General features: G+C 45.7%; 1 protein-coding gene across 2 annotated transcripts in view; it reads right to left on the bottom strand.

Annotated features, from left to right (window-relative positions):
• LOC146798598 (solute carrier family 22 member 6-A-like) overlaps positions 1-26,345 on the bottom strand; it is a 536,863-nt gene that overhangs the window by 214,493 nt on the left and 296,025 nt on the right. For both annotated transcript variants that reach the window (XM_085625904.1, XM_085625905.1), the window contains exon 6: positions 11,828-11,943. In XM_085625904.1, the coding sequence (XP_085482030.1) occupies positions 11,828-11,943 (116 nt within the window). The remainder of the gene's footprint in view (positions 1-11,827; positions 11,944-26,345) is intronic.

The following is a 26,345-nucleotide window of genomic DNA, read 5'->3' as shown; positions in this document are numbered from 1 at the left end:
TGTGTTTCGTAAAAGTTTCTGAGACTTAAAGATATATACTAAACTACACCATAAGTTAAATTACTATTCTTTCTGTACTACTGAGGGATACTTTTTCTAGCATACATATATCATCTGAGTGACTTTGTGACTGAATCAGTGTGTGATTGGCTGTATGGTTGTGTGAGTGAGTTTGTGAGTAGTTGTATGGGTGAATAAGTGGGTTGTGAGAAGTTGTATGGGTGAGTGAGTGGCTGTATGGAGGGGTGAGTGGGTATGTAAGTGGCTGTATGGTTAAGTAGATGTGTGAGTGGCTGTATGGGTACAGGAGTGGCTGTTTGAGTGGGTGATTGGTTAACTGAGTGGGTGTGTGAGTGGCTGTGTTGGGGAGTGAGTGTGTGCGTGGTTGTATGGATGAGTGGGTGGTTATTTGAGTTCTTGTAGGTATGAGTGAATGGGTATGTAAGTGGTTGTGAGAGTGTGTGAGTGGGTCTCTGAGTAGCACTGTATCAAGAAGTACTCCGATGAAAAGGAGCTTCTGAGAGGGAATCAGATGTGACTTCGGCATGTTGATAGTGAACCCCAGCGAGTGCAGGAGATCCACCGTAGTCTGGAGGTGCAAGACAGCTTGGGGCGAGCCCACCTTCAACAGCCAATTGTCGAGATAGGGAAAGACTGGGACTCCAGATCTGCGTAGATAAGCTGCGACAACCGCCATCACTTTCGTGAACACCTGAGGGGCACTGGTATAGACAAAGGGGAGCACGGTAAACTGAAAGAGCTCGTGGCCTACCGTGAACTGTAGGTAATGCCTGTGGGCTGGCAGGAAGGAGATGTAGAAGTATGCATCCTGCAAGTCCAATGTTACCATCCAGTCTCCAGGGTCGAGGGCAGACAGGACCTGTGCTAATGGCAACATTTAGAACTTCTCCTTCCAGAGGAAGCAGTTGATGTCCCTGAGATCTGATGGAGCAAGGTTTCACGTCAAAAGAAACTTGCTTGTATGCAATCCTCTCGAATAACATGTAATACTGTAACCAACCTGTCCGTGAGTACTAAAATTGTACCACATTTTACATAATCATATCTAGGGGAAGCTTTTCTATGTGCTCTCTTAACCTCTTCAGTGCCCATGACGAGATGGTCTCGTCATGGAGCACGGTTGCGCTGTGCCCATGACGAGACTATCTCGTCATGAACCCCGCCCGCTAATTTAACGCCCGGCACAGGGCGGGGAAAGGGCGTGGCACTGAAGGGGTTAACAAGTAACTCGAGTGTCCTAAAAATGGCCGCTAAAACACGGGAACTCTTCTGCGCATGCGTCTACCACATCACGTGGTGTGACATTCTTCTGTCGCTTGGGGGGAAATCTTTGCAGCTGTGCAGTAGCTTCTAATATGGCCGCTTTAAAATAACATACTAATGCACATGCCGAGCCGAAACTAACCTATGCATGTATAACTAAGCTATTAATGCAAAAGATTTATTAAGTAAAAGGGGTTAGAGTAGAAGTAAGTGGAATACAGTGAATTCATTTAATTTTGTATTCTAACATGTTTCTCTCTGACTTTATTAATAGTTTGCATTTGGGCCTTGGAGGGTGACTGATGTCCTCGTCATTTGTGGCAACCACGCAGGCGTCTTACCTCTCTGCTCTCAAGTCCATGAAGTCATGGGACGACTGCCAAACCCTAAGCCTAGCAAGGACATGGGAACTCAACTTTCTGAACTGTACGTGAGGACACTAAAAGAAACATTGTACCATAAATTTATCGATCAGAATATGAAATGCTTGTGGGAATAAAGCTTGTGGGTATTAAAATTAAGGGGAGGGGAATTAGACAATAGACTAAAGAAAAGTATGGCACTTGGCATGGTGTGATGTCCTCACCCCACTGCTTGGCCCAATCAAATTGTGGGTGAACATGGAATTGAAACGTTTGGGGGTGGATCATACACTTGAATTTGGTATAACAGAGGTAAGTTATAGATAATTAGACACACTTGATGCTGAGATGCTGATGCTATGCTGAGATGCTGCCCGATTTTGCTGCAATCTGACTGAAGAATCCTACACTAGGGAAATTCGCGGAACAACCGAGGAGGCACATCTAGGGAAGGGTCCGGACGCGCCGAAGAGAGTAGCACCAGAGAGGGGTGTTACGCTGGCGTTGCACTAGAAGAGGTCACCTTTCCCTGTCCCGAACCTGTCCTGAATCCTTGACTCTCTGATGTCGGGGTCCTCACACCATTTTAGGTAAATATATCTGTAGGGTAAATGCTCCGTACTTGTTCTCTGTCCATTCTCTCCTCAGGTGCTGTCATTGCAAGAACTTATTAATGCAAACTGATTATAAGCTAATTGTACTATTGTCCTGATGGAGATTTCTGGTCAATTCATGTGTATTTGATTTGACTCACAAATTTATTAATTCAGATAAACTTGTAAAACTCCTTCTGAGTCTGTGGTTCTTTAGAATAAAAGTTAAATGTATTGTTGTATTTTCCTCCCTATTCTGATCTACTACTATATCCTTCGACAGTACATTTACTCAGGAGACAGGATTGGTGAGAATACTGGTGTAAAGGTTTCCTAGGGTAAACAAATTGATGTCCAGTGGATATTTGCCAGCTCATTTGAGTGTATGAATGTATATGGGCCCAAATGAGTGTTATGTGTATGAATGCGTTGAGCTGGTAAACTCCGCTGCATCAGATCCAGGATAGGGTGCAAGCCTCTGTCCTTCTTGGGTATCAGGAAGTAGTGGGAGTAACAACCACAACCTACTTCTGGGACAGGGACTCGCTCTATTGTTCCCTTGGCCAAGAGAGCCGTAACTTCCTGATGGAGAAGGGCCAAGTGATCCTCCGACATGCGATGGAGTGATGGTGGCATGGAGTGAGGGGTAGTCTCAAAGGGGAGGGAGTAGCCCCTTCGGACTATCTGCAAAATCCACCTGTCAGACGGATGTTGTGCCAGTGGGGGAGGTAATGACAGATCCTGCCGCCCACAGGCAACTGGTGGCCCTGAAAGTTCATACGAGGAAGGTTTGTAGGCTGCTGCAGAGGGGCACTGGTGGAGTGGCCCACGGGGCTGGGTCCCACGTCCCCAGCCACGTAGAGGCTGGGTAGCTTGCGCTGAGCTGTGGCCCTGGGTGGAACATGGTGGGGCACCCCATCGGTAGCCACGAAAGGCAGACTAAACGGAGCGAGAGGTGGCAGCGAGGCCCCACGGATCTGGCCGCAGTTCTAGAGTCCTTGAAGCGCTCAAGCACATTGTTTGCCTTGTCGCCAAACAGACGACAGCCATAAAAGGGCATGTCCAAAAGGGTCGATTGGACATCCCCGGAGAAGTCATTGGACCTCAGCCAGGCATAGCGCCTCAAGGCTACTGATGTAGAAACCGTTCTACCCAGCGAGTCGGCGGTATCCAGACCACATCGAATTGCAAACTTTGCTGCATCTCTGCCTTCTCTGACCGCACTGGAAGGTACGGCCCGGGCCTCTTCCCGGCACTGTGGCAGAACTTGCGCAACTGTGTCCCACACAGAGTGGGTGTACCGGCCCAAGAGATATGAGGTGTTCACCCACCGCAGTCCCTATCTGGCGAAAGAAAACATCTTCTTCATAAGAAGGTCCAGCTTCTTGGATTCCCTATCTGGGGGAGGAGTAGGGAACGCGCCTTTGGATGTTGAGGCTTGGACCACCAAGATCTCAGGGAAAGGGTGTTGGGAGAGGAAAATTGGGTCGCCCAGGGCCGTATGGTGGCATCGGGCAATCATCCTATCCACAGGAGCCCCTGTGCTGGCCTTGAACCAAGTGCCCGGAAGGATGTCTGTGAGGGCTTCATTGAATGGCAGCAGGGGGTCCGAAGAGGCCGCTGCCTGCTGAAGCACCTCAGTCAGGAGGTTAGTCCTGACTGCCACCATAGGAAGCCCAAGGCCCAAGGCCTCAGCCACCCTACGCAATACCACAGCATAGGAGGCTCCCTTCCCTGTGGCCACGGTAGGGGGAGAAAGCACACCAAGGTCTGGGGAAGAATCCAGACCACTGGCCTCACCCAACTCCTCTCTCCAGTCCGGCTCTTCAAGCTGGTCTGCCAGAGGGTCAACAGACCCCTCCCAGTCCTCTTCACCCTCCTCTGGCTACCACTCAGGGTGATAAGGAATGCCAGGGTAGAATAATGATACAAAAGTACCGATCGGCGCCGGTACCGGCGTCGGACGACACCAGTCTGGCTCTGTGTCCAAGTCAAAGGGGAGGCCAAGGTTAACACCGCCCAAGGACAGAACGAGCGTTACAGGTGGCGGAGGCGTCATCAGAGGAATTGGTGCCGGGGGAGGTGTTCTGAGGTCAACCGGCACCGATCCGGATCCAGGCCTGGATCCCAGGGGGCCTTGCAGCTCCGAGGCCGGAGTCGCCGACCAAGTCCTTAGGGCCCAAAGGTGCGCCAGCGGAGTCAGGCTTCCCAAAGATGGAGTGGAGGTCTTCGTAAAATGCATAAAGCTGGGCAGGGGGCGCCCTGGCTCCAGGGAAGGGAGGGAAACTCTGAGTCATCCCAGTAGGCTCAGCGGGTGGAGCCGAAGGACGATGACCTTCTGCATCCCGCGTTGCATTAGGCCAACGTATGGGGAGAAGGCGAAGAGCAACGGTGCTTCTTCACCTTCTTCTTGTGCTTCAACTTACCCAATGACAAAGACTTCAAGGAGGAATGATGGTGTTGACTCCACGACATGTACCGGGACCTCCCTCTTGACCGGGACCTCGAGTGGCACTCAGCTGACTGCTGGGCCTCCAGAAGCTTTCGGGACCGCTCCCGCAAAGACTTTGGGTTTATGGCCCGACAGTCGGAGCATTACTTCAGTCATGGTCGCGGTCCAGATACAAGAGGCAAACGAGGTGCAGGTCCGTGACTGATATCAACTTGTGACAGGAGTCACAAGGCTTGAACCCGGTCCAACGATGGGACATCCCTATGTGCACCAAGAGTCGAACGACTCGAAAAAGATGTTGACAAAAGTCAAAAAAGTGTTAGTCAAAAAATGACTAAGGGTACCACTCTCTCTGGATCTGCGCTGGCTGGCGTGGAAAAAGAAAGAACTGACATCAGTGCGCTGGGGCGGCGTCTAAGTAGACACCGCAACGTCATTTCAGCGACCATGACGCCAACCACGGATGCGGAGTCGACCGACACCACCCACTGATGCGCAGGGGTACTACTAAAGATAACATCTCTGCATCGAGTCTGACGCCTGGGGGTAATTCTAAGATAAGGACTCTATAACTAATAGTCTCTTTCAGATAGTCACAAACAAACCTTTACTCTGCCCATAGTTCTACTCTCTAACTCATCTTAAACCACTTTCTAACTATGCTCCTACCTTCACTCTCTGACTCAACCCAAACCACTCCTACCAGTATGGACTCCCAAATACCTTTCCAAACTCCTCTCTTTTATTCGTCTTTTATCTTATTCAATAATCCACCAAAACCAATCTATCCCTTCAAAACTATACACTTAAGGCACGAAATCTCAAGCAATTGCTCAACGAAATTTCCACCACTAATCCTCAAGAAGAAGAAAAAAAAAATAATCTACTAAATAAATAACTCTAATTTGTGTTCTGGAATTGCATGCTACTCACCAAATATCGCTTAAACGCCCCAACAGGGATGGTAAGCTGTATATAAATACAATTACAATATATGTTCTTCAACCTTTATCTCCACGCAGTCAACGTGATAGCAGTTTCTTGGTGGCCATGTGCACTTCTGTCTCCAAAATACTATGAACTATAGTGCCATCACTTGTGCCCAATTTTTCCTTTTAGCTCCTGTATTTTACTATGGTTTGATTGTACAGCCTACAAATTTGCAGTTAATTTTTTGGGGGTTTTTGGAGTTTGCCCCCCCCTTACTACCATGCCGCTCTCTTCCCCCACTGCCCTTCAACTGTGAGCTGCCATTTTAATATCATTTTTCTCATACTCTATTATTACTTTAACACCTCAAATTGGTCTCTGGCCATCTTACAAAAATATAGCCAAACAACATCTTATTATGGCCATCCGTGCATATACATGCATGCAATGCTATCAGTCAATTCTTTTTTCCCAATATTGTTTTACCATATTGCTGCCTGAGTGTGCACAAGCTTTGGCAAAGCCAATAGATGTTTGAACGACCATCAAAAGCAAGATCTGCTGGCATTGCCACTGCTTGTTTAGGGTGTGTGCCAAGCTATGGGACATTATGCACAAGGTTTACTAGTAACATGCATGTTCAGTATCATATTGCAGTGGGCGGGGAAGCCTTAACCTAGACCACCCATGCCAAGAGGATGCAATCAGAAGCACCAGAGTGTCACCCGACGCAGAACAAGCAGATTTAAAGGACAGCAAACAATAGGAGGAGAGAGCCAGTCCCATTCCAACTAGGTCACCAATAGGAAAGAGAATAGGCAACAACTAACGGAGTGAGGCAGCAACGGAGTGAAAATGTATTGAAAGGTAGTGAAACAGGAAAGGGAGCATACAGAGAAAGGGAACAGTGTTGGGCCCCAACACCAAGACAATGGATCTACAAAAGAGCACACTAACCCAGGCACATCCTGTAAGGTGGCAGGTAACCAACCTCCAGAAGGACCCAGCCTCCAAATTCTGAGACCAAAGGCGAAGGAACAAGCTCCCTCCCAAGGGACATGACATCAGCATGAGGAGTGACAAGCACAACACCGTGATGAGCTGGAGCTGCCCAACTATTGATGGAGAACTCCTAGCCAGGGCATAGAGAAGAACTGAAGCACACAACCAAGGACAGGACCACAGTTATGCATAGGACATCTCCAGCAGTGTGAAAAAGGAGAAAGGTGAGCCCATGAAGAGCAGGCGTTCCATGTCGAAAAATGGGGCGAAAACAGAATCAGGTACAATAGTAGTTTGGACCAGGGAAAGATGGGAATCCACTGTTATACCTGGAACACTAAAATGCAGTTCCCAAGGGGAAAGTCCTGCAAAAGCATTACACTACAAGACTCAAAGGAAGTATGAGACCACAACCACAGAGGGGCGGGCACAAGAAAACACAGTACCATGTCTGCAGCACAACGCTCAAAGGAAGAAAGTGACCCAGGTAAAAGAAAATCCATGCAAGGAATCCCAAAAACACATAATGTGCCAAACAACTCAAGTATCAAGATCCCATATTGCTAATTTCATATCAGATAATCATGGTTGTAGCGAGGGGCTCTATCAGCATACCAACACCACAGCAATCAGTCACAAACTAAGCAAGGTAATACAGCCTGACAGGCAATAAAGCAGAAAAAGAGGGATAGGTCAGCAGGGCCATGAGCACACAAGACATGCAAGTGGATGGCTGAAACTCCAAAACTGATACACCTCCCCCCCCCCTAGCAACAATGATGCTCTAGAAGCAACAGAGACAAGTAGATGAGAAACAGAAGCAGCTGTATAACAACCAATAATCAGATGGAATCGAAGTCATCATCAAGTCTTGCACAAGATGGAGGAAGAGTTTAAACATAAGAAACATGGAAAATGTATGTATAAGACATGTTGGACTAATTGAGGTGTGAACAGAGCCACAAGCTGAAACATCACACTGGGGATAGTGGAAGTGGAAACAAACTTGCAATGTCCTCCAGATAGAGCGGCCAGAGTCGGAACCAGAAGGCCACACCAGAAACAGTAGAGCACGATGGCCTAGATAACATGACTGAGAGCAAGTGTCTGAGAGTCAATAAGAGAAAGAATGAATCACAATCAACAGACAAATGACCTACACATCCCTAGGAAAACCAATGGGAATTATGAGCAAGGCTGCAGAGTCTGAGCTTCCAGAAGGCCACCTATAGCACGAACAGAAAGAGACAGCACCTCTATAGGAACCTGCAGTGGTCAAGAACTTTATGAAAACAGCTGACACAAAACAAATGACCCGACATGCAGCATAGAACCAAGTCAAGAGTTCATCAGTGCTGTATGGCAAGAAAGCTAAATGAGCCCCATATGGTCTCATGGCTATGCAACATTAAATGAAACTGTAGAAGGTAGATGGAAGTTTGAAATGCGAGAAACAAACAGCTGCACTGAAGTATAAAAAGATGTTGGAGACTAGCCACACTAAGCCACTTGTATACATACTGGCTACAGCACGGTATTAGAACAACCTTTCTCCTCTACCTATATTTTGTGGAGCAAAAATAATGATCTATAGAGAAAGACATCTACCATCTGTCAAACAAGGGTCCCCTGGAAAACAATTACACGTGGAAGGCCTGCACACCTTCAGCAAGGCAACAACGAGAATGACTCTACACGTCCAAGGGCCTCCAGAAACTATACAGTCGTCCTTTGACTCCTAGTTTCAGGCAGTGACAGGCAGAGAAAATTGAGTGCCGAGGCCTAAGAACTTACAGAGATAACCCTCCCACACCAATTTGCAAAGAAGGGAGGCTGGCCCTCTATCTCTGAAGGAAACAACGGTCATCCAAATCAATACAGAGGAACACACAATCAAAGACAAGAAGCAGATGCTTAACAGAACTTAGCTGCCAGAATGGTGCAGGACTAGAGAGAGGCAGAAGGAGGGAGGTGGCAAAGAGGAAGTGAAGGAGCAACTCAAATGATTGCCCCACTCACACAGCGGAAGACTGATACACATCCTGTAGTTCACAAAGCTGCATTATGAGGGAGGTGTTTGCACAGCAACATTCCCATGCCAAGTGTGGTCTGGACAGAAACAAACCCCACGTGACACGCTCCATCAAGAAAAGGGAGAGATGCATAAAGTGTTATAAATCACCTGCCCACAAACCCAGAAATGGGCGCGAAGGGCAGCAGCTTCAACATAACACATATGGCTCTTCTGAAAGACATGCAAGACAAAGATTGGCTCTATCATATTCCCACTTACAGAGCTAAAATTAAAACAAAATCATTTTAAATGCATAGGGCTGTTCAGTGGCTGTATTTAGCGACAAGCCCCTCTCACAGGTAAGTGACAATGTGTTGCATCTTCAATATTGATATTACAAATGGAGCAAACGGTGGGACATCCTTGGACCCATCCACCTATAAAATTATGCAAAAGGAAAATCTTATAAATATAGTTCTCTTAAAGCATAAGTTATAGGTCCAGGTAAAGGTTGCACCAATGGACCACTTTCATATACATATATGTAGGTCCAACAGCATATCTGTAGATGACATCTGTAGATAAATGTATCCCATTATCTGGAATTTACCAAGATACAAATAAGATCCATATCTATTGAAATGACTGGATATAAATTATTTAAGTACGCTGTCTAGAAAGGACTCTCTTATGTGTGTGAACCCAGAAATATGGGCTGAATTATCATGAGCCATCAAATCTCAAAGTGTCAATTGAAATACTGCAGCAATGTGAACCACTGCTTGGGCTGAACTGCTTTTCTATAAGAATCAAAAAGCTCATTTCTCAAAGACATTTTGCAGAATGTTGTCCTGAGGGCTAAAAATGCCTTGATGCTAGTACATCCTCACAGTTCTGCTCTATGAAGAGCTTTAAAAAAGAAAAATTGCTTGAAAGGCCTTCATGAAGGCTGACAACATTCCCATCTTCATATGAAAAGCAGTGATAATCTTTGTCAAGGGTTGTAGCACAGTGACGCCCTCAGACATCTAAGACGCCCATCGTCCTTGGTTAGTCAGTCAAAATCACGTTATTTGGTTATTTAAAACCATTAAAGCATGTTAAGAAATCCATCACATAAAAGCCAAATATTAAACAATCATGAAACGAAAATCAATCATAGTTAATATACAATCCCGGTTAACAATACACATGATTAAAAGAACTCTCTAAAAAGTTCACACAATGTAATGTAAAGTGCATATTATAAGAGAGCAAACAATTTCACATTAAAAAAAAGGATATATATTTAATAGGTCAGATCACATGGGCCCTCTGTTCTTTTTCTTGCTCTGACTGACGCTATACTAAAAAAAAGCTAGCAATGTTATACATTTCCCAGGGATTATTCAGCATTTGCAAGTATGTTAGGGCTGGCCTAGCCTGCAAGAAGCCTTTGTCCTTTAAAATTGGAAAAAAAATGTTTACGAATGTGCAAATAGAGCTCACAAAACAGGACAAAGTATCCTGACTCACACAATTATCCCAGGAACAGGGTATAACCATGTTTCTTGAAACCCCACTACATCATATTCCCTTACTAGGCCAAGCCACCTGGGATCATCGCTCTTGTTCTTTAAATCCGCTATATTCCAAGTACTTTTGAAGTTTCTGTCAGTCTTTCTTCTTCCCTTGTTGGTATACTCATGATAGAAATGGCCTGATTTGGCTGATTTAAACCAGGTGTAGGGGGGTGATTTGATAGTCAGTCATTGGAATCTAACTGACTCAGAGGGAAAAATCTGCTATCCAATTCTAAGGTGTTCCCTACTGCTCTCTCACCAGTAACAACCTCTGGTGTTGACAGACTTAAGGATTGTGGGTTTGGGTTCAGAGTAAAAAGATGACTCTCCCTGTTAATACGTCTAAGGCCGGACCCTTTACATGCACTTTCTGCGGGGTAACCAAACAGAGATGTAGAATTACTAGCCTGGTTTCTCACAGGTGGGCGGTAAAAAAAAAACAGGGGGGACCCTTTAATGTCACCGGACCATGATTACAGCCCTCTTTAAAAAGGAGACCAGCTACATTGGCCTGATTAAAGTTGATAACGACACAATTGCCGTCATCCATCTTCATGCCCTGACCAACCCATCCCACTCGCCTAGCCATAATAATGTGTGATGCTGCTTTGGCCCCACCATCAGACAGCTTTGTGCACCAAAATTTGACTTTTTGGATCAATTCATCAGGGGTCTCATTTATGTTATCTTTGAGGTGGGGAACCCCTACTAACACTCCTGTTAGAGGGGTGGCCTCCGGGGGGAAGTGGAGCCTGCATTTATTTCCAGACCCATAGAAAGAAGGATTACTCCTGCTCTCTGCGAACAGAGGTTTCTAACTGTTCATCGTCCTTGGTTGTTTTGACCTATTCTCAGAAATGTACATACTTTCATTTCTTTTACAAAGTATCTCACACTGAAATGTTTTGTGCTAATGCTCTCATAAGAGAGATCTTTCAATTGCAGCCATATAGGTGTCTCTTCACCAGCCTTTAATTATGCTTATCAACTTATTTAACACCACAACTAGTTATTTCAGAAGCCAAGTGACGTTCCAATATTGCATGAAAACTTGAAATAAAAATGTTCATTTTTTTTGCTTTGCAGATTTATATAGTGTAAACTCGATCCGAAGGTATTGGAGCGCATTACATGAGCACCAGTTACGTTACACAAGGACACATTCATTTTTTTGGTAGGCATGGGGAGATTAAGTGATTTGCCCAGAATCCCAGGATTTGGAGTCAACCCCGAGGCTCGAGCTTTGGTGTCCCAGCTCCAAGGTCCGCAGTCTAGCAGTGAGACCACATCCTCTCCCTATTCATGTTCACTGTATCGACATTATCCTCCCCGTTCCCTCCTCTCCTCCTTTCATTCAAGAGATATTCCTCACCTCTCCTGAAGCCATACCAGATAAAGATTAATGAGGCTCCAGCAAGAAATAGAATCTAAGTATATGGCCCAGGCACAAACAATATTTTCTCAACTCTAGACAGGCAATTGATATTAGACCCTCTACACTGTCCTGGGTAGCTCCTAAGTCCAACAATGGTACTAGTGCAAAGGTTCCTCTTGATTGTCTGGCTATCCAGCTTCACTCTTTCTGCCCACCCCACAACTACCTAGATTGATATAGGTTAAATTCTTACCAAACCATGGCGAGACAGACAGTGATTCTGCGGATCGTGGGCGTGCGGACTAGATCGGTGACTGTGAATGTAGATTTGGTAGAAGTCCCATCCCTCTGCATGTTGCATGTTATGATCTAAATTGGAGGCAAATAGCACAATACATCATTGTGAGCATTCATTCTACAGTAGAGTTGATGGGATGGCATCGGCCCATATTAAGCCCCATTTTATCAGCACACAATGTTTTATGTTCTGCGTTTTCATTTGACAACCTAATGTTTTTCTGTGCATCGCAGTCATGGGTTGTTTTCATTGAACCTATTTGACTGATATTTCTCTCAATAATGAAAAAAGCCAGAACTGGAAAAATGGGGCCCAATTCTTCTATGTAAAGTAGTGCTAGATTAGTACTATTTTCTTGCTACAAAATGCTATTCATAAACCTACTGGTGGACATCTCTACCTCCTCCTCTCCTTTTTTTTGTACGAAGATCTCCACCATGGTGGTAGAGATGTCTTCACACATAGGTTTACATTTTTGCAGTAAATACTGGAGTGACCGGTGAAATGGTGGGAACATGAGAAGTAATTACTGCAAAATGGGTGAGGTTAACATCAAATTAACAAATGAATGGAGGAGGTCTGCTTGATTGAAAAGGGGGGTAGGCAGATTAAGCAAACATCAAACTCCTGTTGTTGATAGGGCTATGCAGACGTAGATACAAAACACAAAAACCTTAAAGAGAATACCATGATAATTAACTTATGCTTGATGCCATTCTTGCAACCTGTCATCTTATAAAACTCAGTGAGAAAACAACTGCGTAGCTCCCCATTGCAATCACAAGTTAATGCAACCAGCTTACACACCCCCAGCTCAGTTGATAATTTACAAAAAGCAAGTGACTGGGACAAGGAGAAAAGCAGTTAACATAATGAAAAATTCGAAGCGACATGAAAGAGAGTGGAGCACTTACATCATTTTTAAATGTACCCCTAATGATACCCCAATCAAAGAAAATATAATTTTCTCACAAAACTATGCCAACAGAGAATCAAACTGCCACATTAAAGTGGCTGTAGACACGATTACGCACAAGTGGAATGTATTGTACCCATTAGGCACCCAATTGGAAGTGGGTCCTCAGAGAAAGAACCATTGAAATAGTATGCCCTTATGCCACTGTGAGAAATTGTGTTGTTGGTTGACTAGGGTGTGAGACCTGGTCAAGCAACAGCCACAAGCCCGTGCAGAGTAAACCACAAAAGTAACTAAATTAACCTGTGCTTAACCCTGGGTAGCTTAGCACAAAAAGTAGTCAGGCTTAACTTTGAGGTAATGTGTAAAGTATTTTTGCAGCACAGAAACAGTAATAATGTGAAAACACAACACAAGAAAAATCCCAAACCAATTTAGAAAAATAGAGTAGATTTTAATGAGTTATTGATACCAAAACAACACAACAAATCCAATCAGTGGAACTAGAGTTATTAGTTTTTAAAGTTTTGAGTGAAATCTAGTGTCCAAAAGCTCAAAGCTCCAAATGCGACCATCTGGTTGCGCAAGACCAGGTCAAAGTCAAAAGTTAAGGCTGACAGTGATGGTGCATGGTTTGGGTACAGAAGTAGTTCGTGCCCGTCAGCACTTACCTGTGACCTAAACATTTCTCTAAAAAGGTAGAAGTTCAGCAGGGAAAGGCTGCAGGCTTGTCCGAGGAGGAAGCATATTCGTCAGATGGCCTTGAAGCGAAGCCATGCTGAAGATTTTTACCTTCAAACTCAGTCACCGATGGAATGGAATTCGAAAATCTCCAGTGGGACAAAGCATAGGGCTGTAGCCGAAGACAGGTCCACAAGGTCAGATACCCCTTTAGCAAAGGACAACTGAGACTGATTTGCTGCTGCGTAGAAGAATGTAGCGTGAGAAGCCGTGAATTCAATCTGACCGGCATTGCACCTCGGGCAGATAGGTGAGTACGTTGGTCCCAGTCTCCACCTGGTTGTCAGAGCACAGTTTGGCCAAAAATTCTGTCATCAGTTTTGAAAATTGGCCATCTGGCACTTTTATCACCACTGCCAAGGGTCCAAGAGTGGATGGAGACTTTGTGGGGGTTCATGAGTCACTCAGGAAGGGTCCAGGTGCATGTTCATGATGGTTTGTCCCTGTGGCTCTGAACAGGAGGCCAGCAAACTAGCTCTTGGGGTCACTTGTGGTAGTCCTTGGTGCAGGTGCATATGCAGGGCTCATCAGCAGGGCAGGCCTCTGAGGGTTCAAGGCAGACTCCAGGTAGCAAAGGAGTCTTTCCAGGTACAGCTGCAGTCTGGTAGAGTGCACAGAAGGTGACAGCGGCAGGCAGTCCTCTGACAGTCCTTCCACAGGTCCAGTAGCGAACTGAAGAGTGGGTGTGAAGGTCATATTTATATACCCTGGTTACCTTCTTCTAGAATGTGAGAGCAGTTTATAGAAAGGCACTTTGAAGTGAATGGAATTTCCTGACCTCCCCCTATCATGGCTCCAAGCAGGCTGAGGTGACAATACAGGGTTGTTAAGCCTATTGTGAGGAGACAGGCTACGGCCTATTCAGCTGCAGAGGAGCTGTGCTTGCTCTGCCCCCCATCCTGTCAGTCAATGCCCATTTGAGGCCCACCTAATCCCACTATTGTGCGATTGTCTAGGAGGAATTCACAAAGCCTGTCAGCTACACCCTGACATGTCATAACAGACAGGATACTGGCACAAAGGGCAGGAAAATGCCAACTTTCTAAAAGTGGCATTTTTTTTTTTTTGAATTCTAATGAAAAAAAAAAATCACCATTAAAGAAAGTTTATCATAACAATTCTATAGGTATCAGACATGACATATTACCTCCTCTCAGCTAGGAATTACATCATATTTAATGTAATAAGGAGTACTCAATGTTATCCTAATGGAGTGGTTGGCCTCACAGTAGTGAAAAACATATTTGAGAGTTTTTCACTACCAGAGCATGTAAAGCTTAAAAGTACATGCCCTACATTTTAATTACACAGCATCCTGTCCTGTGGGCTACCTTGGGCATAACTTAGGAGTGACTTATATGTAATACAAGGGGAGTTTAAGGCTTGGCAAGAGGGATTTAAATGCCAAGTCGACATGGCAGTGTGACACTGAATTCAGGCTGCAATGGCAGGCCTCAGACAAGTATTAGATGGCTACATAGGATGGCACAATAAGTGCTGCAGGCCCACTGGTAGCATTTAACTTACAAGCCCTGGGTATATTGAATACCACTCTGCAAGGGACTTACATGTAAACTAAATACGTCAATGAGGTACATGCCAATCAGACCATGTTTTGGGGAGTGAGCACAAGCACTTTTTGCACTTTACCACTGCTAACCAGTGCTTGAGTCCTAAGGTTAACAAAAATGAATTCAGCAAAGGTAAAAGGAAAAAGGAAAAATGTTTGGGGAGTGACCCTGCAGAGAGGGCCAGGTCCAACAGCCACTAAGAAATTTGTCATCTCTTGAGGTACCAGAGCAAGCAAATAGCGGAAAGGCTGAGGGGCATTCAGATACCTTACTTTCCACAACTCTGCCACTTGCAGCAAGAATGTCCAATTAAATAATCTAAGGCAATGAAAATCAGGGCAATTTATCATTGCTCCTGAAGTTGAACTGAATATCTTTTATACACCCTTATAACAGTTAACCATTGTGTCAGGAAATAGTTAGTCTTGAGGATCTGACAGAGACTATTAGTTGTAGATTCCTTACCTTAGAATTTCCCCCAGGCGTCAGTCTGGATCTAGAGAATGTTCAAAAGCAATACCTCTGCGCATCAGTATGTGTGATCGGTCGGCTCCACGTCCATCATCGGCGTTCTGGGCAACCGGATGATGTCGCGGGACCTATATACATGCGGCCGATGGGCTCTGACGTAAGTTCCTTTTTTTACCACACCAACCTAAACGCAGATCGTTGTCTAAGCCTCATCTTCAAGGGGCGCATTCCCTTCTGCACCCCCAGATTGGAATCCAAGAAGCTTGACCATCTTGGCAAGAGTATGTTTTGTTCCTCCAGCTTGATACTGAAGTCGGAGAATACCACATGCCTCCCATACCATCTGGTATATGGTTGCGCAGGTGCTTCCTCAGTGACCAAGGGAAGCCCTGGCTGTTCTCTCCCACGCAGTGGCGGATGGGAGAAACGCAGCTAAATTCACCATACATTGTGAACTGTACACCACCAATTCACTGCACAGAATGATTGCCTCGTCAGTAGCACTCAGACGCTACGCCTGGTTGAGGATTTCTGGCTTCTCAGGGGATTGTCCAATCTACTTTGATGGACATGATCTTCGAAGGCACTCACCTTTTTGGCAACAAGGCAGACTCAGCGCTTGAGTGTATCAAGGATTCTAGAGCTACGGCCAGATCTTTGGGCCTCACGGCTGCCTTCGTCCACCTCAGTCTGCCTTTCATTCCTTTTGTGGTTATGGAAGGGGCATTCAGCCACGTCCTGTCCAGCCAAGCCACTGAGTCATGCAAGCTGTCCAGCCTCTTCATGGCCATCTACGTGGTACCGAGTGTTCTTGTGGGTGAGGGAGCCAGCAGGCTAGCCAGTCCACCCTTTCCCCCAGACACCGCCTCCAAACCTTTGTAGTCTGATGTTTCAGGCCCATCAACAGACAGTCAGAGGCAGGATTCTCCATCTCCTCCTCTTCTGGCAATCCACCACGTTGAACAGGTGGGTTTTGCAGATCATCCGAAGGTGCTACCCCCTCCCCTTTGAGACTACCCTTCCTGCCATGCCACCCTCCCACGACCAAATGTCAGAGGATCATTTGGCGCTTCTCAGCAAGGAAGTTGCATCTCTCTTAGCCAAGAGGGATATAGACAGGGTTCCTGTGCCAGAAGTTGGACGTGTTGTTATTCCTGCTACTTTCTGGTGCCCAAGAAGGACAAAGGCCTACGTCCTATCTTAGACCTCTGAACCCTCAGCTTCTTCCTCCGAAAGGAGAAGTTCAAGATCCTCACTTTGGCCCAGGCCCGTTCTGCCCTTGACCCAGGAGACTGGATGGTAGCATTGGACTTGCAGGATGTGTATTTCCATATCCCTGTCCATCCTGCCCACAGATGTTACTTTTGGTTTATGAGCACTTTAGGTTTACTGTGCTCCACATTGGCCTTACCAGTGCCCCTTGGGTGTTCACGAAAGCATAGTGGCAGTTGCAGCTTAGTGCAGATTAGAGGTACCAGTCTTCCCCTAGCTCAACAACTGGCTGTTAAAGGCGAACTCGCCCCAGGCTGTCGTCTCCCACCTCTAGACTATGGCGAACCTCCTACACTTGCTGGGTTTCACTATCAGCATGCCGAAGTCACATCTAACTCCCTCTCAAACGCTCCCTTTCATTGGACAGTTTCGGGCCTATCCTCCTGAGCAGCGAGTCCGGGCTATTTGGATTATGATACTGATGTGTCAGGCTCTGCCCTGGATTTCGGTGAGAATGACTCTGAGGCTGCTGGGTCTCATGGCTTCCTGTATCATGCTGTTGAATCATGCCAGGTGGCAAATGCAGGCTCTGCAGTGGGACCTGAAGTTCCAGTGTGTGCAGCGTCAGGGGAATCTTTCTGACTATATCCAGATCTTGGAGGGAACTGCGCAACAACTGCAGTGGTGGCTAACAAACCAAGATTGGGTCAGAAGTAGATCACTCTTCTTTCCCCAACCACATCTAACAGTGTTGACAGATGCATCGCTCCTGGGATGGGGCGGCAACCTGGGCGAGGTGAAGATCAAAGGTGTCTGTCCTCTGGCAGAGTCCGGTCTCCATATCAACCTTCTGGAGCTCCAGGTGATCAGACGGGCACTGAAGGCATTCCTTTCCTCTCTAAAATGGAAAGCAATGCATGTGTTCACGGACAACACCACCACCATGTGGTACTACAACAACACAGGGTGGAGTCATGGACCCTTTGTCAGGAGGCTCTCTCCCTCTGGGCATGGCTGAAACATAAGGGCATAACCATGGTGGTTCAACACCTGGTGGGTTCTCTGAACGCCGGAACTGACGAACTCAGCCATCGGTTCCTGATCGATCACAAATGGTGTCTCCATCCGTAGGTGGTGCAAGGTCTCTTTCAGTGATGGAGAGAGCTTTGGTTAGATCTGTTCGCCTCTGAAGAGAATACGCAATATCAGCAATATTGTTTGTTGGAGTTTCCAAGGTGGTGCTCGCTCAGAGATGCTTTTCATCGCAAGTGGAGCTACAGCCTCCTCTACGCCTTTCCACCTATACCACTTCTGCCCAGAGTGCTTAAAAAGATCAAACATTAACGTGCTCAAGTCATTCTTGTGGCTCCAGATTGGGCACGAAGAATCCGGTATTCCAACCTTCCGAGCATGCCCATCGTTCCTCCGATCAGACTGCCACTTCGGGAGGATCTTCTGTCACTGCAGCAGGGGAAGGTTCTTCACCCGAACTTGTCCAGGCTCCAGCTCCTTGCGTGGAGATGGAGTGGTGGCAGATGGCAGCTTTTAACCTGCCACCCGACATTTGTGATGCCATCTTGGCAGCCAGGCGTCCCTCCACTAAATCGGTATACACCTGTAGATGGAACACGTTTGTGGTATGGTGCACAGCAAAGCCTGTTGATCCCCTTTCCACTCCTCTTTCAGAGGTTCTCTTGTACACACTTTCTTTGGCCTAGCAGGGCTCTGCCTTGGGCACCCTTAAATGCTATCTTGCAGCTATTGCTGCCTTTTTGAGACTTCCAGATAAGCCTTCCTTGTTGAAGTCTCCCATTGTAAATAGGTTCTTTAAGGGCCTTACTCCTTTGTTTCCCCCATTTCCTTTCATAATGCCCCAATGGGATTTAAACTTGGTTTTGACCTTTCTTATGTGTGCTCACTTTGAGCCTCTTCATAATTGCCCTATCGGGCTTCTTACTCTTAAAACTGTTTCCTTGTTGCTATAACATCTGCTCGCAGGACTTCATTTATCTCTCCATCCGGATAAAGTGGTGCTAAGAACGAAAGCTTTGATACTCCCTAAAGTGGTCACACCCTTTCATGTGGGACACTCCATCACTCTGCCCACCTTTTACCCTCCCCCGCATCCCTCCAAGAACGAGGAGAGACTTCACTGTCTGGACCCAAAACATGCATTGTCTTTTTATCTTGATCATACTAAAGACATCTGTGTTGATGATCAACTCTTCATTGGCTGTGTGGACACCCAAAAAGGTTGGGCTGTGCAAAAACTGACCCTCTCTCAATGGGTTGTCCTCTGCATTAAAATATGCAATGCATTGACAAAGAAGGAGCCTCATGTGGGGTTGCGTGCTCACTCCAGTAGAGCAACAGCTGCAACAACTGGGTTATCTGTCAGGCAGCGACATGGGCATCCATGCACATGTTTACCAGATACTACTGCCTGGACAGCCAAGTTGGAAGGGGTGGGTACTTTGCCCGCTCGGTCCTCCATGACTTCCTGGGGTAATCTTGGTTTAAAGACCCTCTCCTGGGGTTGGTATTACTGGGGTATCTATTCTAAATAGAGGAATCTATAACTAATAATCTCTGTCGGATGAACACGTTGCTTACCTTCTGTAAAGATATATCTGGTAGAGACATATATTAGTTGCAGATTCCTTACCACTGCACCCATCCTACCCGCTCTGCGAACTGATTTATAGGGCTAGGGGGCTCGTCTAAAAAGCCCTAGTTTTGACACACCAGTGGACAGTATCTTTCATTGCTCTGCACTTCTGGTGTGGAAAGTTGTGTTAAGAACTGACATCAGCGCACATAGGCCTTATGGCGCCCATGACCCCGTCGACGGATGCGGAGTGGACAGACGCCACCTACTGACATGCAGGGCTACTGCTGCTAATAATTATCTGGATCCAGACTGACACCTTTTCAGAAACAAACTCATGCTTTACGAGTTTGTTTCTGAAAAATAATAAAATGTGAAAAGTTGGTGGATGGTCATCAAAACCGTAGGGAAGGCAGAGGCCCAGTGCTTTTTCATGACTATCTATAAATTGTGCCCATTCCTTGTGAGACAGCAAATTCCGAGTTGAGTCACTCAAGGTAGCATTGGAGAGTGCTTGGAAAAATGAGTGAAAATGAGTGAAACCCTACACAAACAGGCTGCAGCGTTAATTTTGGGGATGTCACAGTGGCTCATGAGGTCAACCCAAAGCCCTTTCAGGCATGAGCACAAACTCGAAGGCATTTGATGACTCCTTTGTGCTGACTGCTAAATGAGGTTACCTCAGTACAGATCCCAGTAAATACTTGTCATAGTTTCTTCATGTTATTTTCATCCTGTGCCTCTTCTCTGTGTGGGGGAGTCATCCAGTACTTTCCGGTTCCTTGTATGAAGCTCACGCTGATGCAGATTTGGGTGGAATTCTGCAGAATTCTGTGGAGGTTTTATGTTACTCCACGGAATTCCATGGAGTACAACTCCACAAGTTCTGCCCTTCCCTACATGACACACAATCAGACTTTCGATTAGGCTACAGCACAGAATCAGCTCTCTTGGAGGTGTCTGAATTCATATGGGGCAATCTTGATCAAAACGCGGCAGCTATGGTTGTCCTTTTAGATCTGTCGGTGTCTTTTGACATGATCTTCCACTCTATTATGCTGAAAAGGTTGTGGAGTGAAATTTTTAATAGGCAGGCCTGGCTCAATTTCAATCTTGAAGACAGATCACAAATGGAATTTCTCCCCGTTCAAGTCATCTGCCAAACCACTTGATTGAGGAGTTACTCAGTGCTCTGCTCTGAGTTTGACCCTTTTCTATGTCTATCTTGCCCCCTTGGGTAGTCTCTTTGATCCGTGGGGTATGAAGATGATTTTGTATACCAATGACACTCAGTTTATGCTTTCCTTTCAGGAGATGGCTGTGGGAGCCTTGAATGTGTTCAAGGACTGTCTAAAGGTTGATGGTAAATGATTGAAGGTTAATTGCCTCAAACTGAATTATGCCAAAACGCAAATATTGTTCTTTGGCATTAAAAATTATCCCAACGCTTATAACTAGTGGTCTTCATAGTTGGGGAGCCCCTCCGCTCCCTCGTCAGTGGTAAGAATCCTAGGCTCCAAATTTTACTCTAATCTGTCTTTTGGACCGCAGGTCAGAGCTGTTTCGGATATGCGATTTTTTACTTTAAAATCTCTCAGGAAGAGGCTCCATCTGGTTCCTGAGAATAATTGTAAGACCCTCATTCTTGCCTTAGTTATTTCCAAGCTTAAACAAACAAATAGCTTGTACTTGGGCTCACCATGTTACTTGCTACATCACTGGCAGATCATTCAAAATGCAGCAGCACATCTAATTTTGAAGATCCCGATTTGTTAATTTGTGTGAGACTCCTTACGCAGTCTACTTTGGCAAACCATTGCCACCACATTAAATTCAAGGCATTAATCTTTGCCTGTATATCCTTCAAACAAAAAGGCCCTTTATATTGAAGAAGAAGATTGGCAGCCTATAATCAGGGCAGACCGCTGCAATTCAATGCTCTAAAGCTCCTGCGCGTTCCCAGTTTTTGCACGGCAAGCAGAGGTGGCCATTCTTTCTCATTTCTGATTGCCAGCCTCTGGAACTCCCTGCCGACTGCCCTGCATTTTGCTCCTCTTGAACCTGTTCTTCGCAAACGATTGAAGACTTCTTTGTGATGCGTAGTCTTTTTGTATTTGAGTTCTGTTCCTTCTTGATCGTTTCACACTCATTCTGCTCAAGTCGGGACGCTTCTTCAGAAGCTACAGCGCACTTTAAAAATTCTATTGTATTGTATTGGATTGCACTTATAATGTAATGTAATGAGCATTTATAGAGCGCACTGTGACCCTATGGGTATCCTGGCGCTTGAACATGTGAGACCAGCTAAACTTTGAGAATATTGGAGGGCACGGGATCAATAGAGCTAAAAAAAACACGACCAAAAACGTATGCCCTAGGAAAGAGCCAAATCTTCAACTTCTTTCTAAACGGCAGCAGGTTTTCCATCTGCCTGAGTTCGGCTGGGAGTTTGTTCCAAGCCGAAGCTGCTGCAATCCTGAAGGCCCTTCCTGCTGATCTGACTCTTCTAAACCTGGGCACTCTCCCCAGTTTAGCTGAGGAGGAACAAAGGTTACGCGAGGGGGCATACCATTCAAATCTGCTCTGTAATTGCTTGGGCCCAAGGCCATGCAGAGCCTTAAAAACTATGCATAGCGACTTGAACTGTACCCTCTGCATAACTGGCAGCCAATGGAGCTCAGAGAGAGCCTGAGATGCCAATGATTGATGTGGTCTCATTAGAGCTAGCTTGGCCGCCATCGACTGGATTCTCTGGAGTCTCCCTATCAGATGTTTAGGAGACTCCAGCAACAATGCGTTGCAGTAATCCAATCGACTCAGAATGATACTCCCTACTACTAATGATCTGGTCTGTGTGGGGAGCAGTGGGAGGATCCTTCGGAGCACTCTAATCAGAGCGAAACAGCTACCAACTGTTTTATTTACTTGAGACTCTGAACTCAGATTACAATCAAAGCTGACTCCTAAATTGCGTACTGCCTTTGCGGTATTCAGTGGAACTGTCACCAGGAGTGGCCAGAACTTAGTAGGTAGTAGGAGGGGAACCTTCCCAGCTGAGCAACACAGGATCTCGTTTTTTCCCCATTAAATTGTAGATAGGTATTTCGTAACCATATTGCGGTATCTTGCAGACAGTCATGAAATTTTTCCGGCGAAAGTGACTGGTGGCCTTCCAGTGACAAAATCAGTTGAGTGTCATCAGCATAATTCACAAGACTGATGTTATGTGATTTGATGACAGCAACCAGAGGCCTCATATAGATATTGAATAGGATTGGACTGATGGCAGACGCCTGTGGCACACCATGCTGGACATTCATGAACTGTGACTGGTACAGGGGAAGAGCAATCACCTGTTGCCTATCAGAAAGGTAGGATTGAAGCCACTCCAGTGCCAGCCCTCCTACTCCTGCTCCTGCGAGCCTGGCCAGTAGTACCCCGTGATTGACCGTATCAAATGCGACGGACAGGTCCAGCACAATCAAAATTGCTGATTGTCCCCTGTCCGCCCACATTCGAAGATCGTCCAATACGGTCACTAAGGCAGTCTCTGTCCCATGTCCTGGGCGAAAGCCAAATTGCACATCCTCCAGTTTTCCGTTGGCTTCAAGAAACTGGGTGCTCTACTGACCAGTCGCTCTGTGATCTTCACTGGATAGGGCAGCAAGGAGATGGGCCTATAGTTCTTTGGACATGCTGGATCTAGCATAGCTTTTTTCAAAAGAGTGTAATTATCGCTTTTTTCCACTCTCCAGAGATTGCTTGCAGATCAACCTCGGAAAGAGCTCTGTTCCTAAGGCTTTCCATATTTTGTGAGGTAGCGGATCCAACGGAGAACCTGAGGAAACACTAGGGGCTAATTTGGTAAAGTCTTCCTCTGATGGTATATTAAAATGATCGAGGCTACCAGAGGTCTCTGCCATTTCCTGTAAATCTAGGCATGAAAAGGCTTAAAGGTAATTGACACAAAAGAGAAAAGATTTGCTCAGGAATAGCCAGTTTAAGATTTGTGGGTCTTTCTGAAGATTCTGAAGGCCAAAAATACCTGGGTCAGGCACTGAATTATTTGTTAAAACATTTACTGCTGAGGAATGGGTCTGTCCATTATGTCACTCATGTTATATTTCATAAAGCCAAATTGAGTCTACAGCCACCAACTTGTTTTTTAATTGAAGGTGAAAGATTGGATGTATGGCTACAGCAGGAAGCAAGCAGCTATTCAAATCAATTTCTGGCTTCTCTTTCGGAATTTCCTGACGTTTGTTTTTGAGTCCGCACAGCGCAGTCGGAAACTAAGGAGCCTGATCCCAGAGATGAAAGCCCTTGATGGACAGGCATAAATCGCCCAGCAATCCAATCTGAGAGTCTTATTGAAAGGAGAATTTAAAATAATGCAAAAGGTCGAGGAGGCACAGGCATTTATACAGTCTATGAAAGATATCACCAGATGAGATACATTAGTCCACTTGTAAAAATTCAAATTGATGTGCAACATTTAAAGGCACAGTGATCTCTCTGACCTTTAGGAGCGTTGTACCTGTTGTATGCATAATAGCATATCCTGCAAGGAGAGAGTAAACCTTCCACTGCTAACCCACAAGGGGTAGGGTATAAGTCAGAAGGGCGTCCTTTGGAAGGGAGGTTCGGGGGAGCTGATACAGCCTACCATGAAAATACCTCTGTGTACAGAACAAGCCAGTGCTTTAACAGGAGTTGCAATCTGAACGAGGTGTAGGATCATATAAGTAGATCTTACACTAGCGGACATCCAATGGCAATCTTCGATTGCGCGCATAAAATATAATTTAGATAATTTTGTTATAAGTTCGGTATATGGCTCCAACAGAAATTATTCAAAAATCTACAACTCAGTAGCAGTAGAATGCAACTGGGATGAGCCATACATGCTGTTTAAAGATTTTAATTGTACTTTGAACAGAGCAACTGATGGTACCAATTCTCAAAGCAGTTAAGACTGGAGCTCATTTGTGTTTGGCTTGGTGCAAGATGTTTCAAGTTTCTAAAATTCATCGGTATATGCCACTGGTCATAAGATATCACATGCCATATATTTTATGACAGATGTGGCCTTATCCGGGCATGACATAGCTATACTAGCTTGGGTCTGTTGTTTCAGGGTAGGGCACTGAGCACTTTGAATATATATCCATGATAAATTTGCTTTGCCAATGGATCAGTGTTTAAGTATTTGGAGATCAGAGATTCCTACTGATGGTTAACAACACTGACATAAATGTTGAAAATATTCCACTGGTGCACATATTAGGAAGAGGGCTAAGTTGTGTGAGTATAAAAAAACATATGCTCTGTTTTTTTAATATGAGGTTGATATGAATGTGGATCTGGCTCGCACCTGGTCAAATAAACTACCAAGCATTGGCATAGTCAATAGGTCTTTCCTTTGGGATCTTATAAGTATTTAGCTAGAGCTTTCGGCTTTGCCAATGTCTTTATGGTATGATGTAGAGCAGTGTGGCTGCTGTGCAGCATGTTGAAAAGTTATAATAAACTGCTATAAGCATTTGTTTTACCTTATATATAACCAAGTAGACATTATGTACAAATGAACACACTTATTAAAAAGTAAATTAACATATGCAATGTCTTCTAGTTTTTCTGTCCTTGCAATGCTGGCAACGTCTTCCTGCTGTCCTAACGCTTGTTTGTTACAGTTTTTTTGCTTGTAATGGGAGGACCTAAACAGCCCTAGGGTGGAGGTTGGGAAATAGTACCTGAAAAACAACATGAGCTGATGCTGAGCTGGTGCTGTTGCAGTGCTGATGACGAGGTGGTGCTGTGGTGGTGCTCAGGTGATGCTGAGTGCTGAGTTATACTGATGTGGTGCGGAAGTGGTGGTGTGCTTCTGCGGAGGTGGTGCTCGGGTGGTGCTGAGTGATGCTGGGGCAGTGCTGAGTGATGCTGAGGTGGTGCTTGAGTGATGCTGTGCTGGTGCTTAGGTGGTCTGAGTTGGTGCTAAGGTGATGCTGCACTCATGCTGAGGTGTGCTAATGCTGAAGTGATGCTGCATTGCTGCTGAGGTGGTGCAGTGCTGATTCTGCGCTGGTACTTCGCTCATGTTGGTGCACTGATGCGTAGATGGTGCTGTGCTAAAACTTAGCTGGTGCTGTGGTGGTGTTGAGTGATGCTGTGGAGATGTGCTGGTGCTGAGTGATGCTGTGATGGCACTTAGAGATGCTGTGGTGGTGCTGCACTGATGCTAAGGTGGTGATGCTGCACTGATGCTGAGGTAGTGTTGCACAGGTAGTGAGATGGTGCTGCACTGGTGCTGAGGTGGTGCTGTGCTGGTGCTGAGGTGGTGCTGTGCTGGTGCTGAAGTGGTGCTGTGCTGGGGCTGAGTAATGCTGAGGTGGTGTTGCAGTGATGCTGTGGTAGTGCTGCACTGATGCTGATGTGGTGCTGTGCTGATGCTGCGGTGGTGCTAAAGTGGTGATGTGCTGGTGCTGAGTGATGCTGAGGTGGTGCTGAGTCATGCTAAGGTGGTGCTGAGTCATGCTGAGGTAGTTGTGTTGTGCTGGTGCGTAGGTGGTGCTGAGCTGGTGCTCAGGTAGTGTTGAGGGATGCTGAGTTGGTGCTGTGCTGATGTGATGCTGTGCTGATGCTGAGATGGTGCTGTGCTCATGTTGAAGTAGTGCTGTGTTGGTGCTAAGTTGCTTCTGAGGTGGGACTGCGCTGGTCCTGAGGTGGGGCTGCGCTGGTTGTGGTATACTGATGTGAAGGTGGTGTTGTGCTGATGCAGAGATAGTTCACTATATGCATTTTATAATCTATGACATTTCTTTTCTAAAATTCCGACTGCTTACACTGTCTCAAACCCCCCAAAGAGAATGAAGTGCAACATGTTGGCAGCCAAAATATCTAAATAAACATATATATGAATCAGCTCAACACAACAGAACCATCATTAATTCATAT

Source organism: Triturus cristatus, chromosome 9, assembly GCF_964204655.1.
Source record: "Triturus cristatus chromosome 9, aTriCri1.1, whole genome shotgun sequence".
Lineage (NCBI taxonomy): Eukaryota > Metazoa > Chordata > Amphibia > Caudata > Salamandridae > Triturus > Triturus cristatus.
This window is presented reverse-complemented; position numbering and strand designations above follow the sequence as displayed.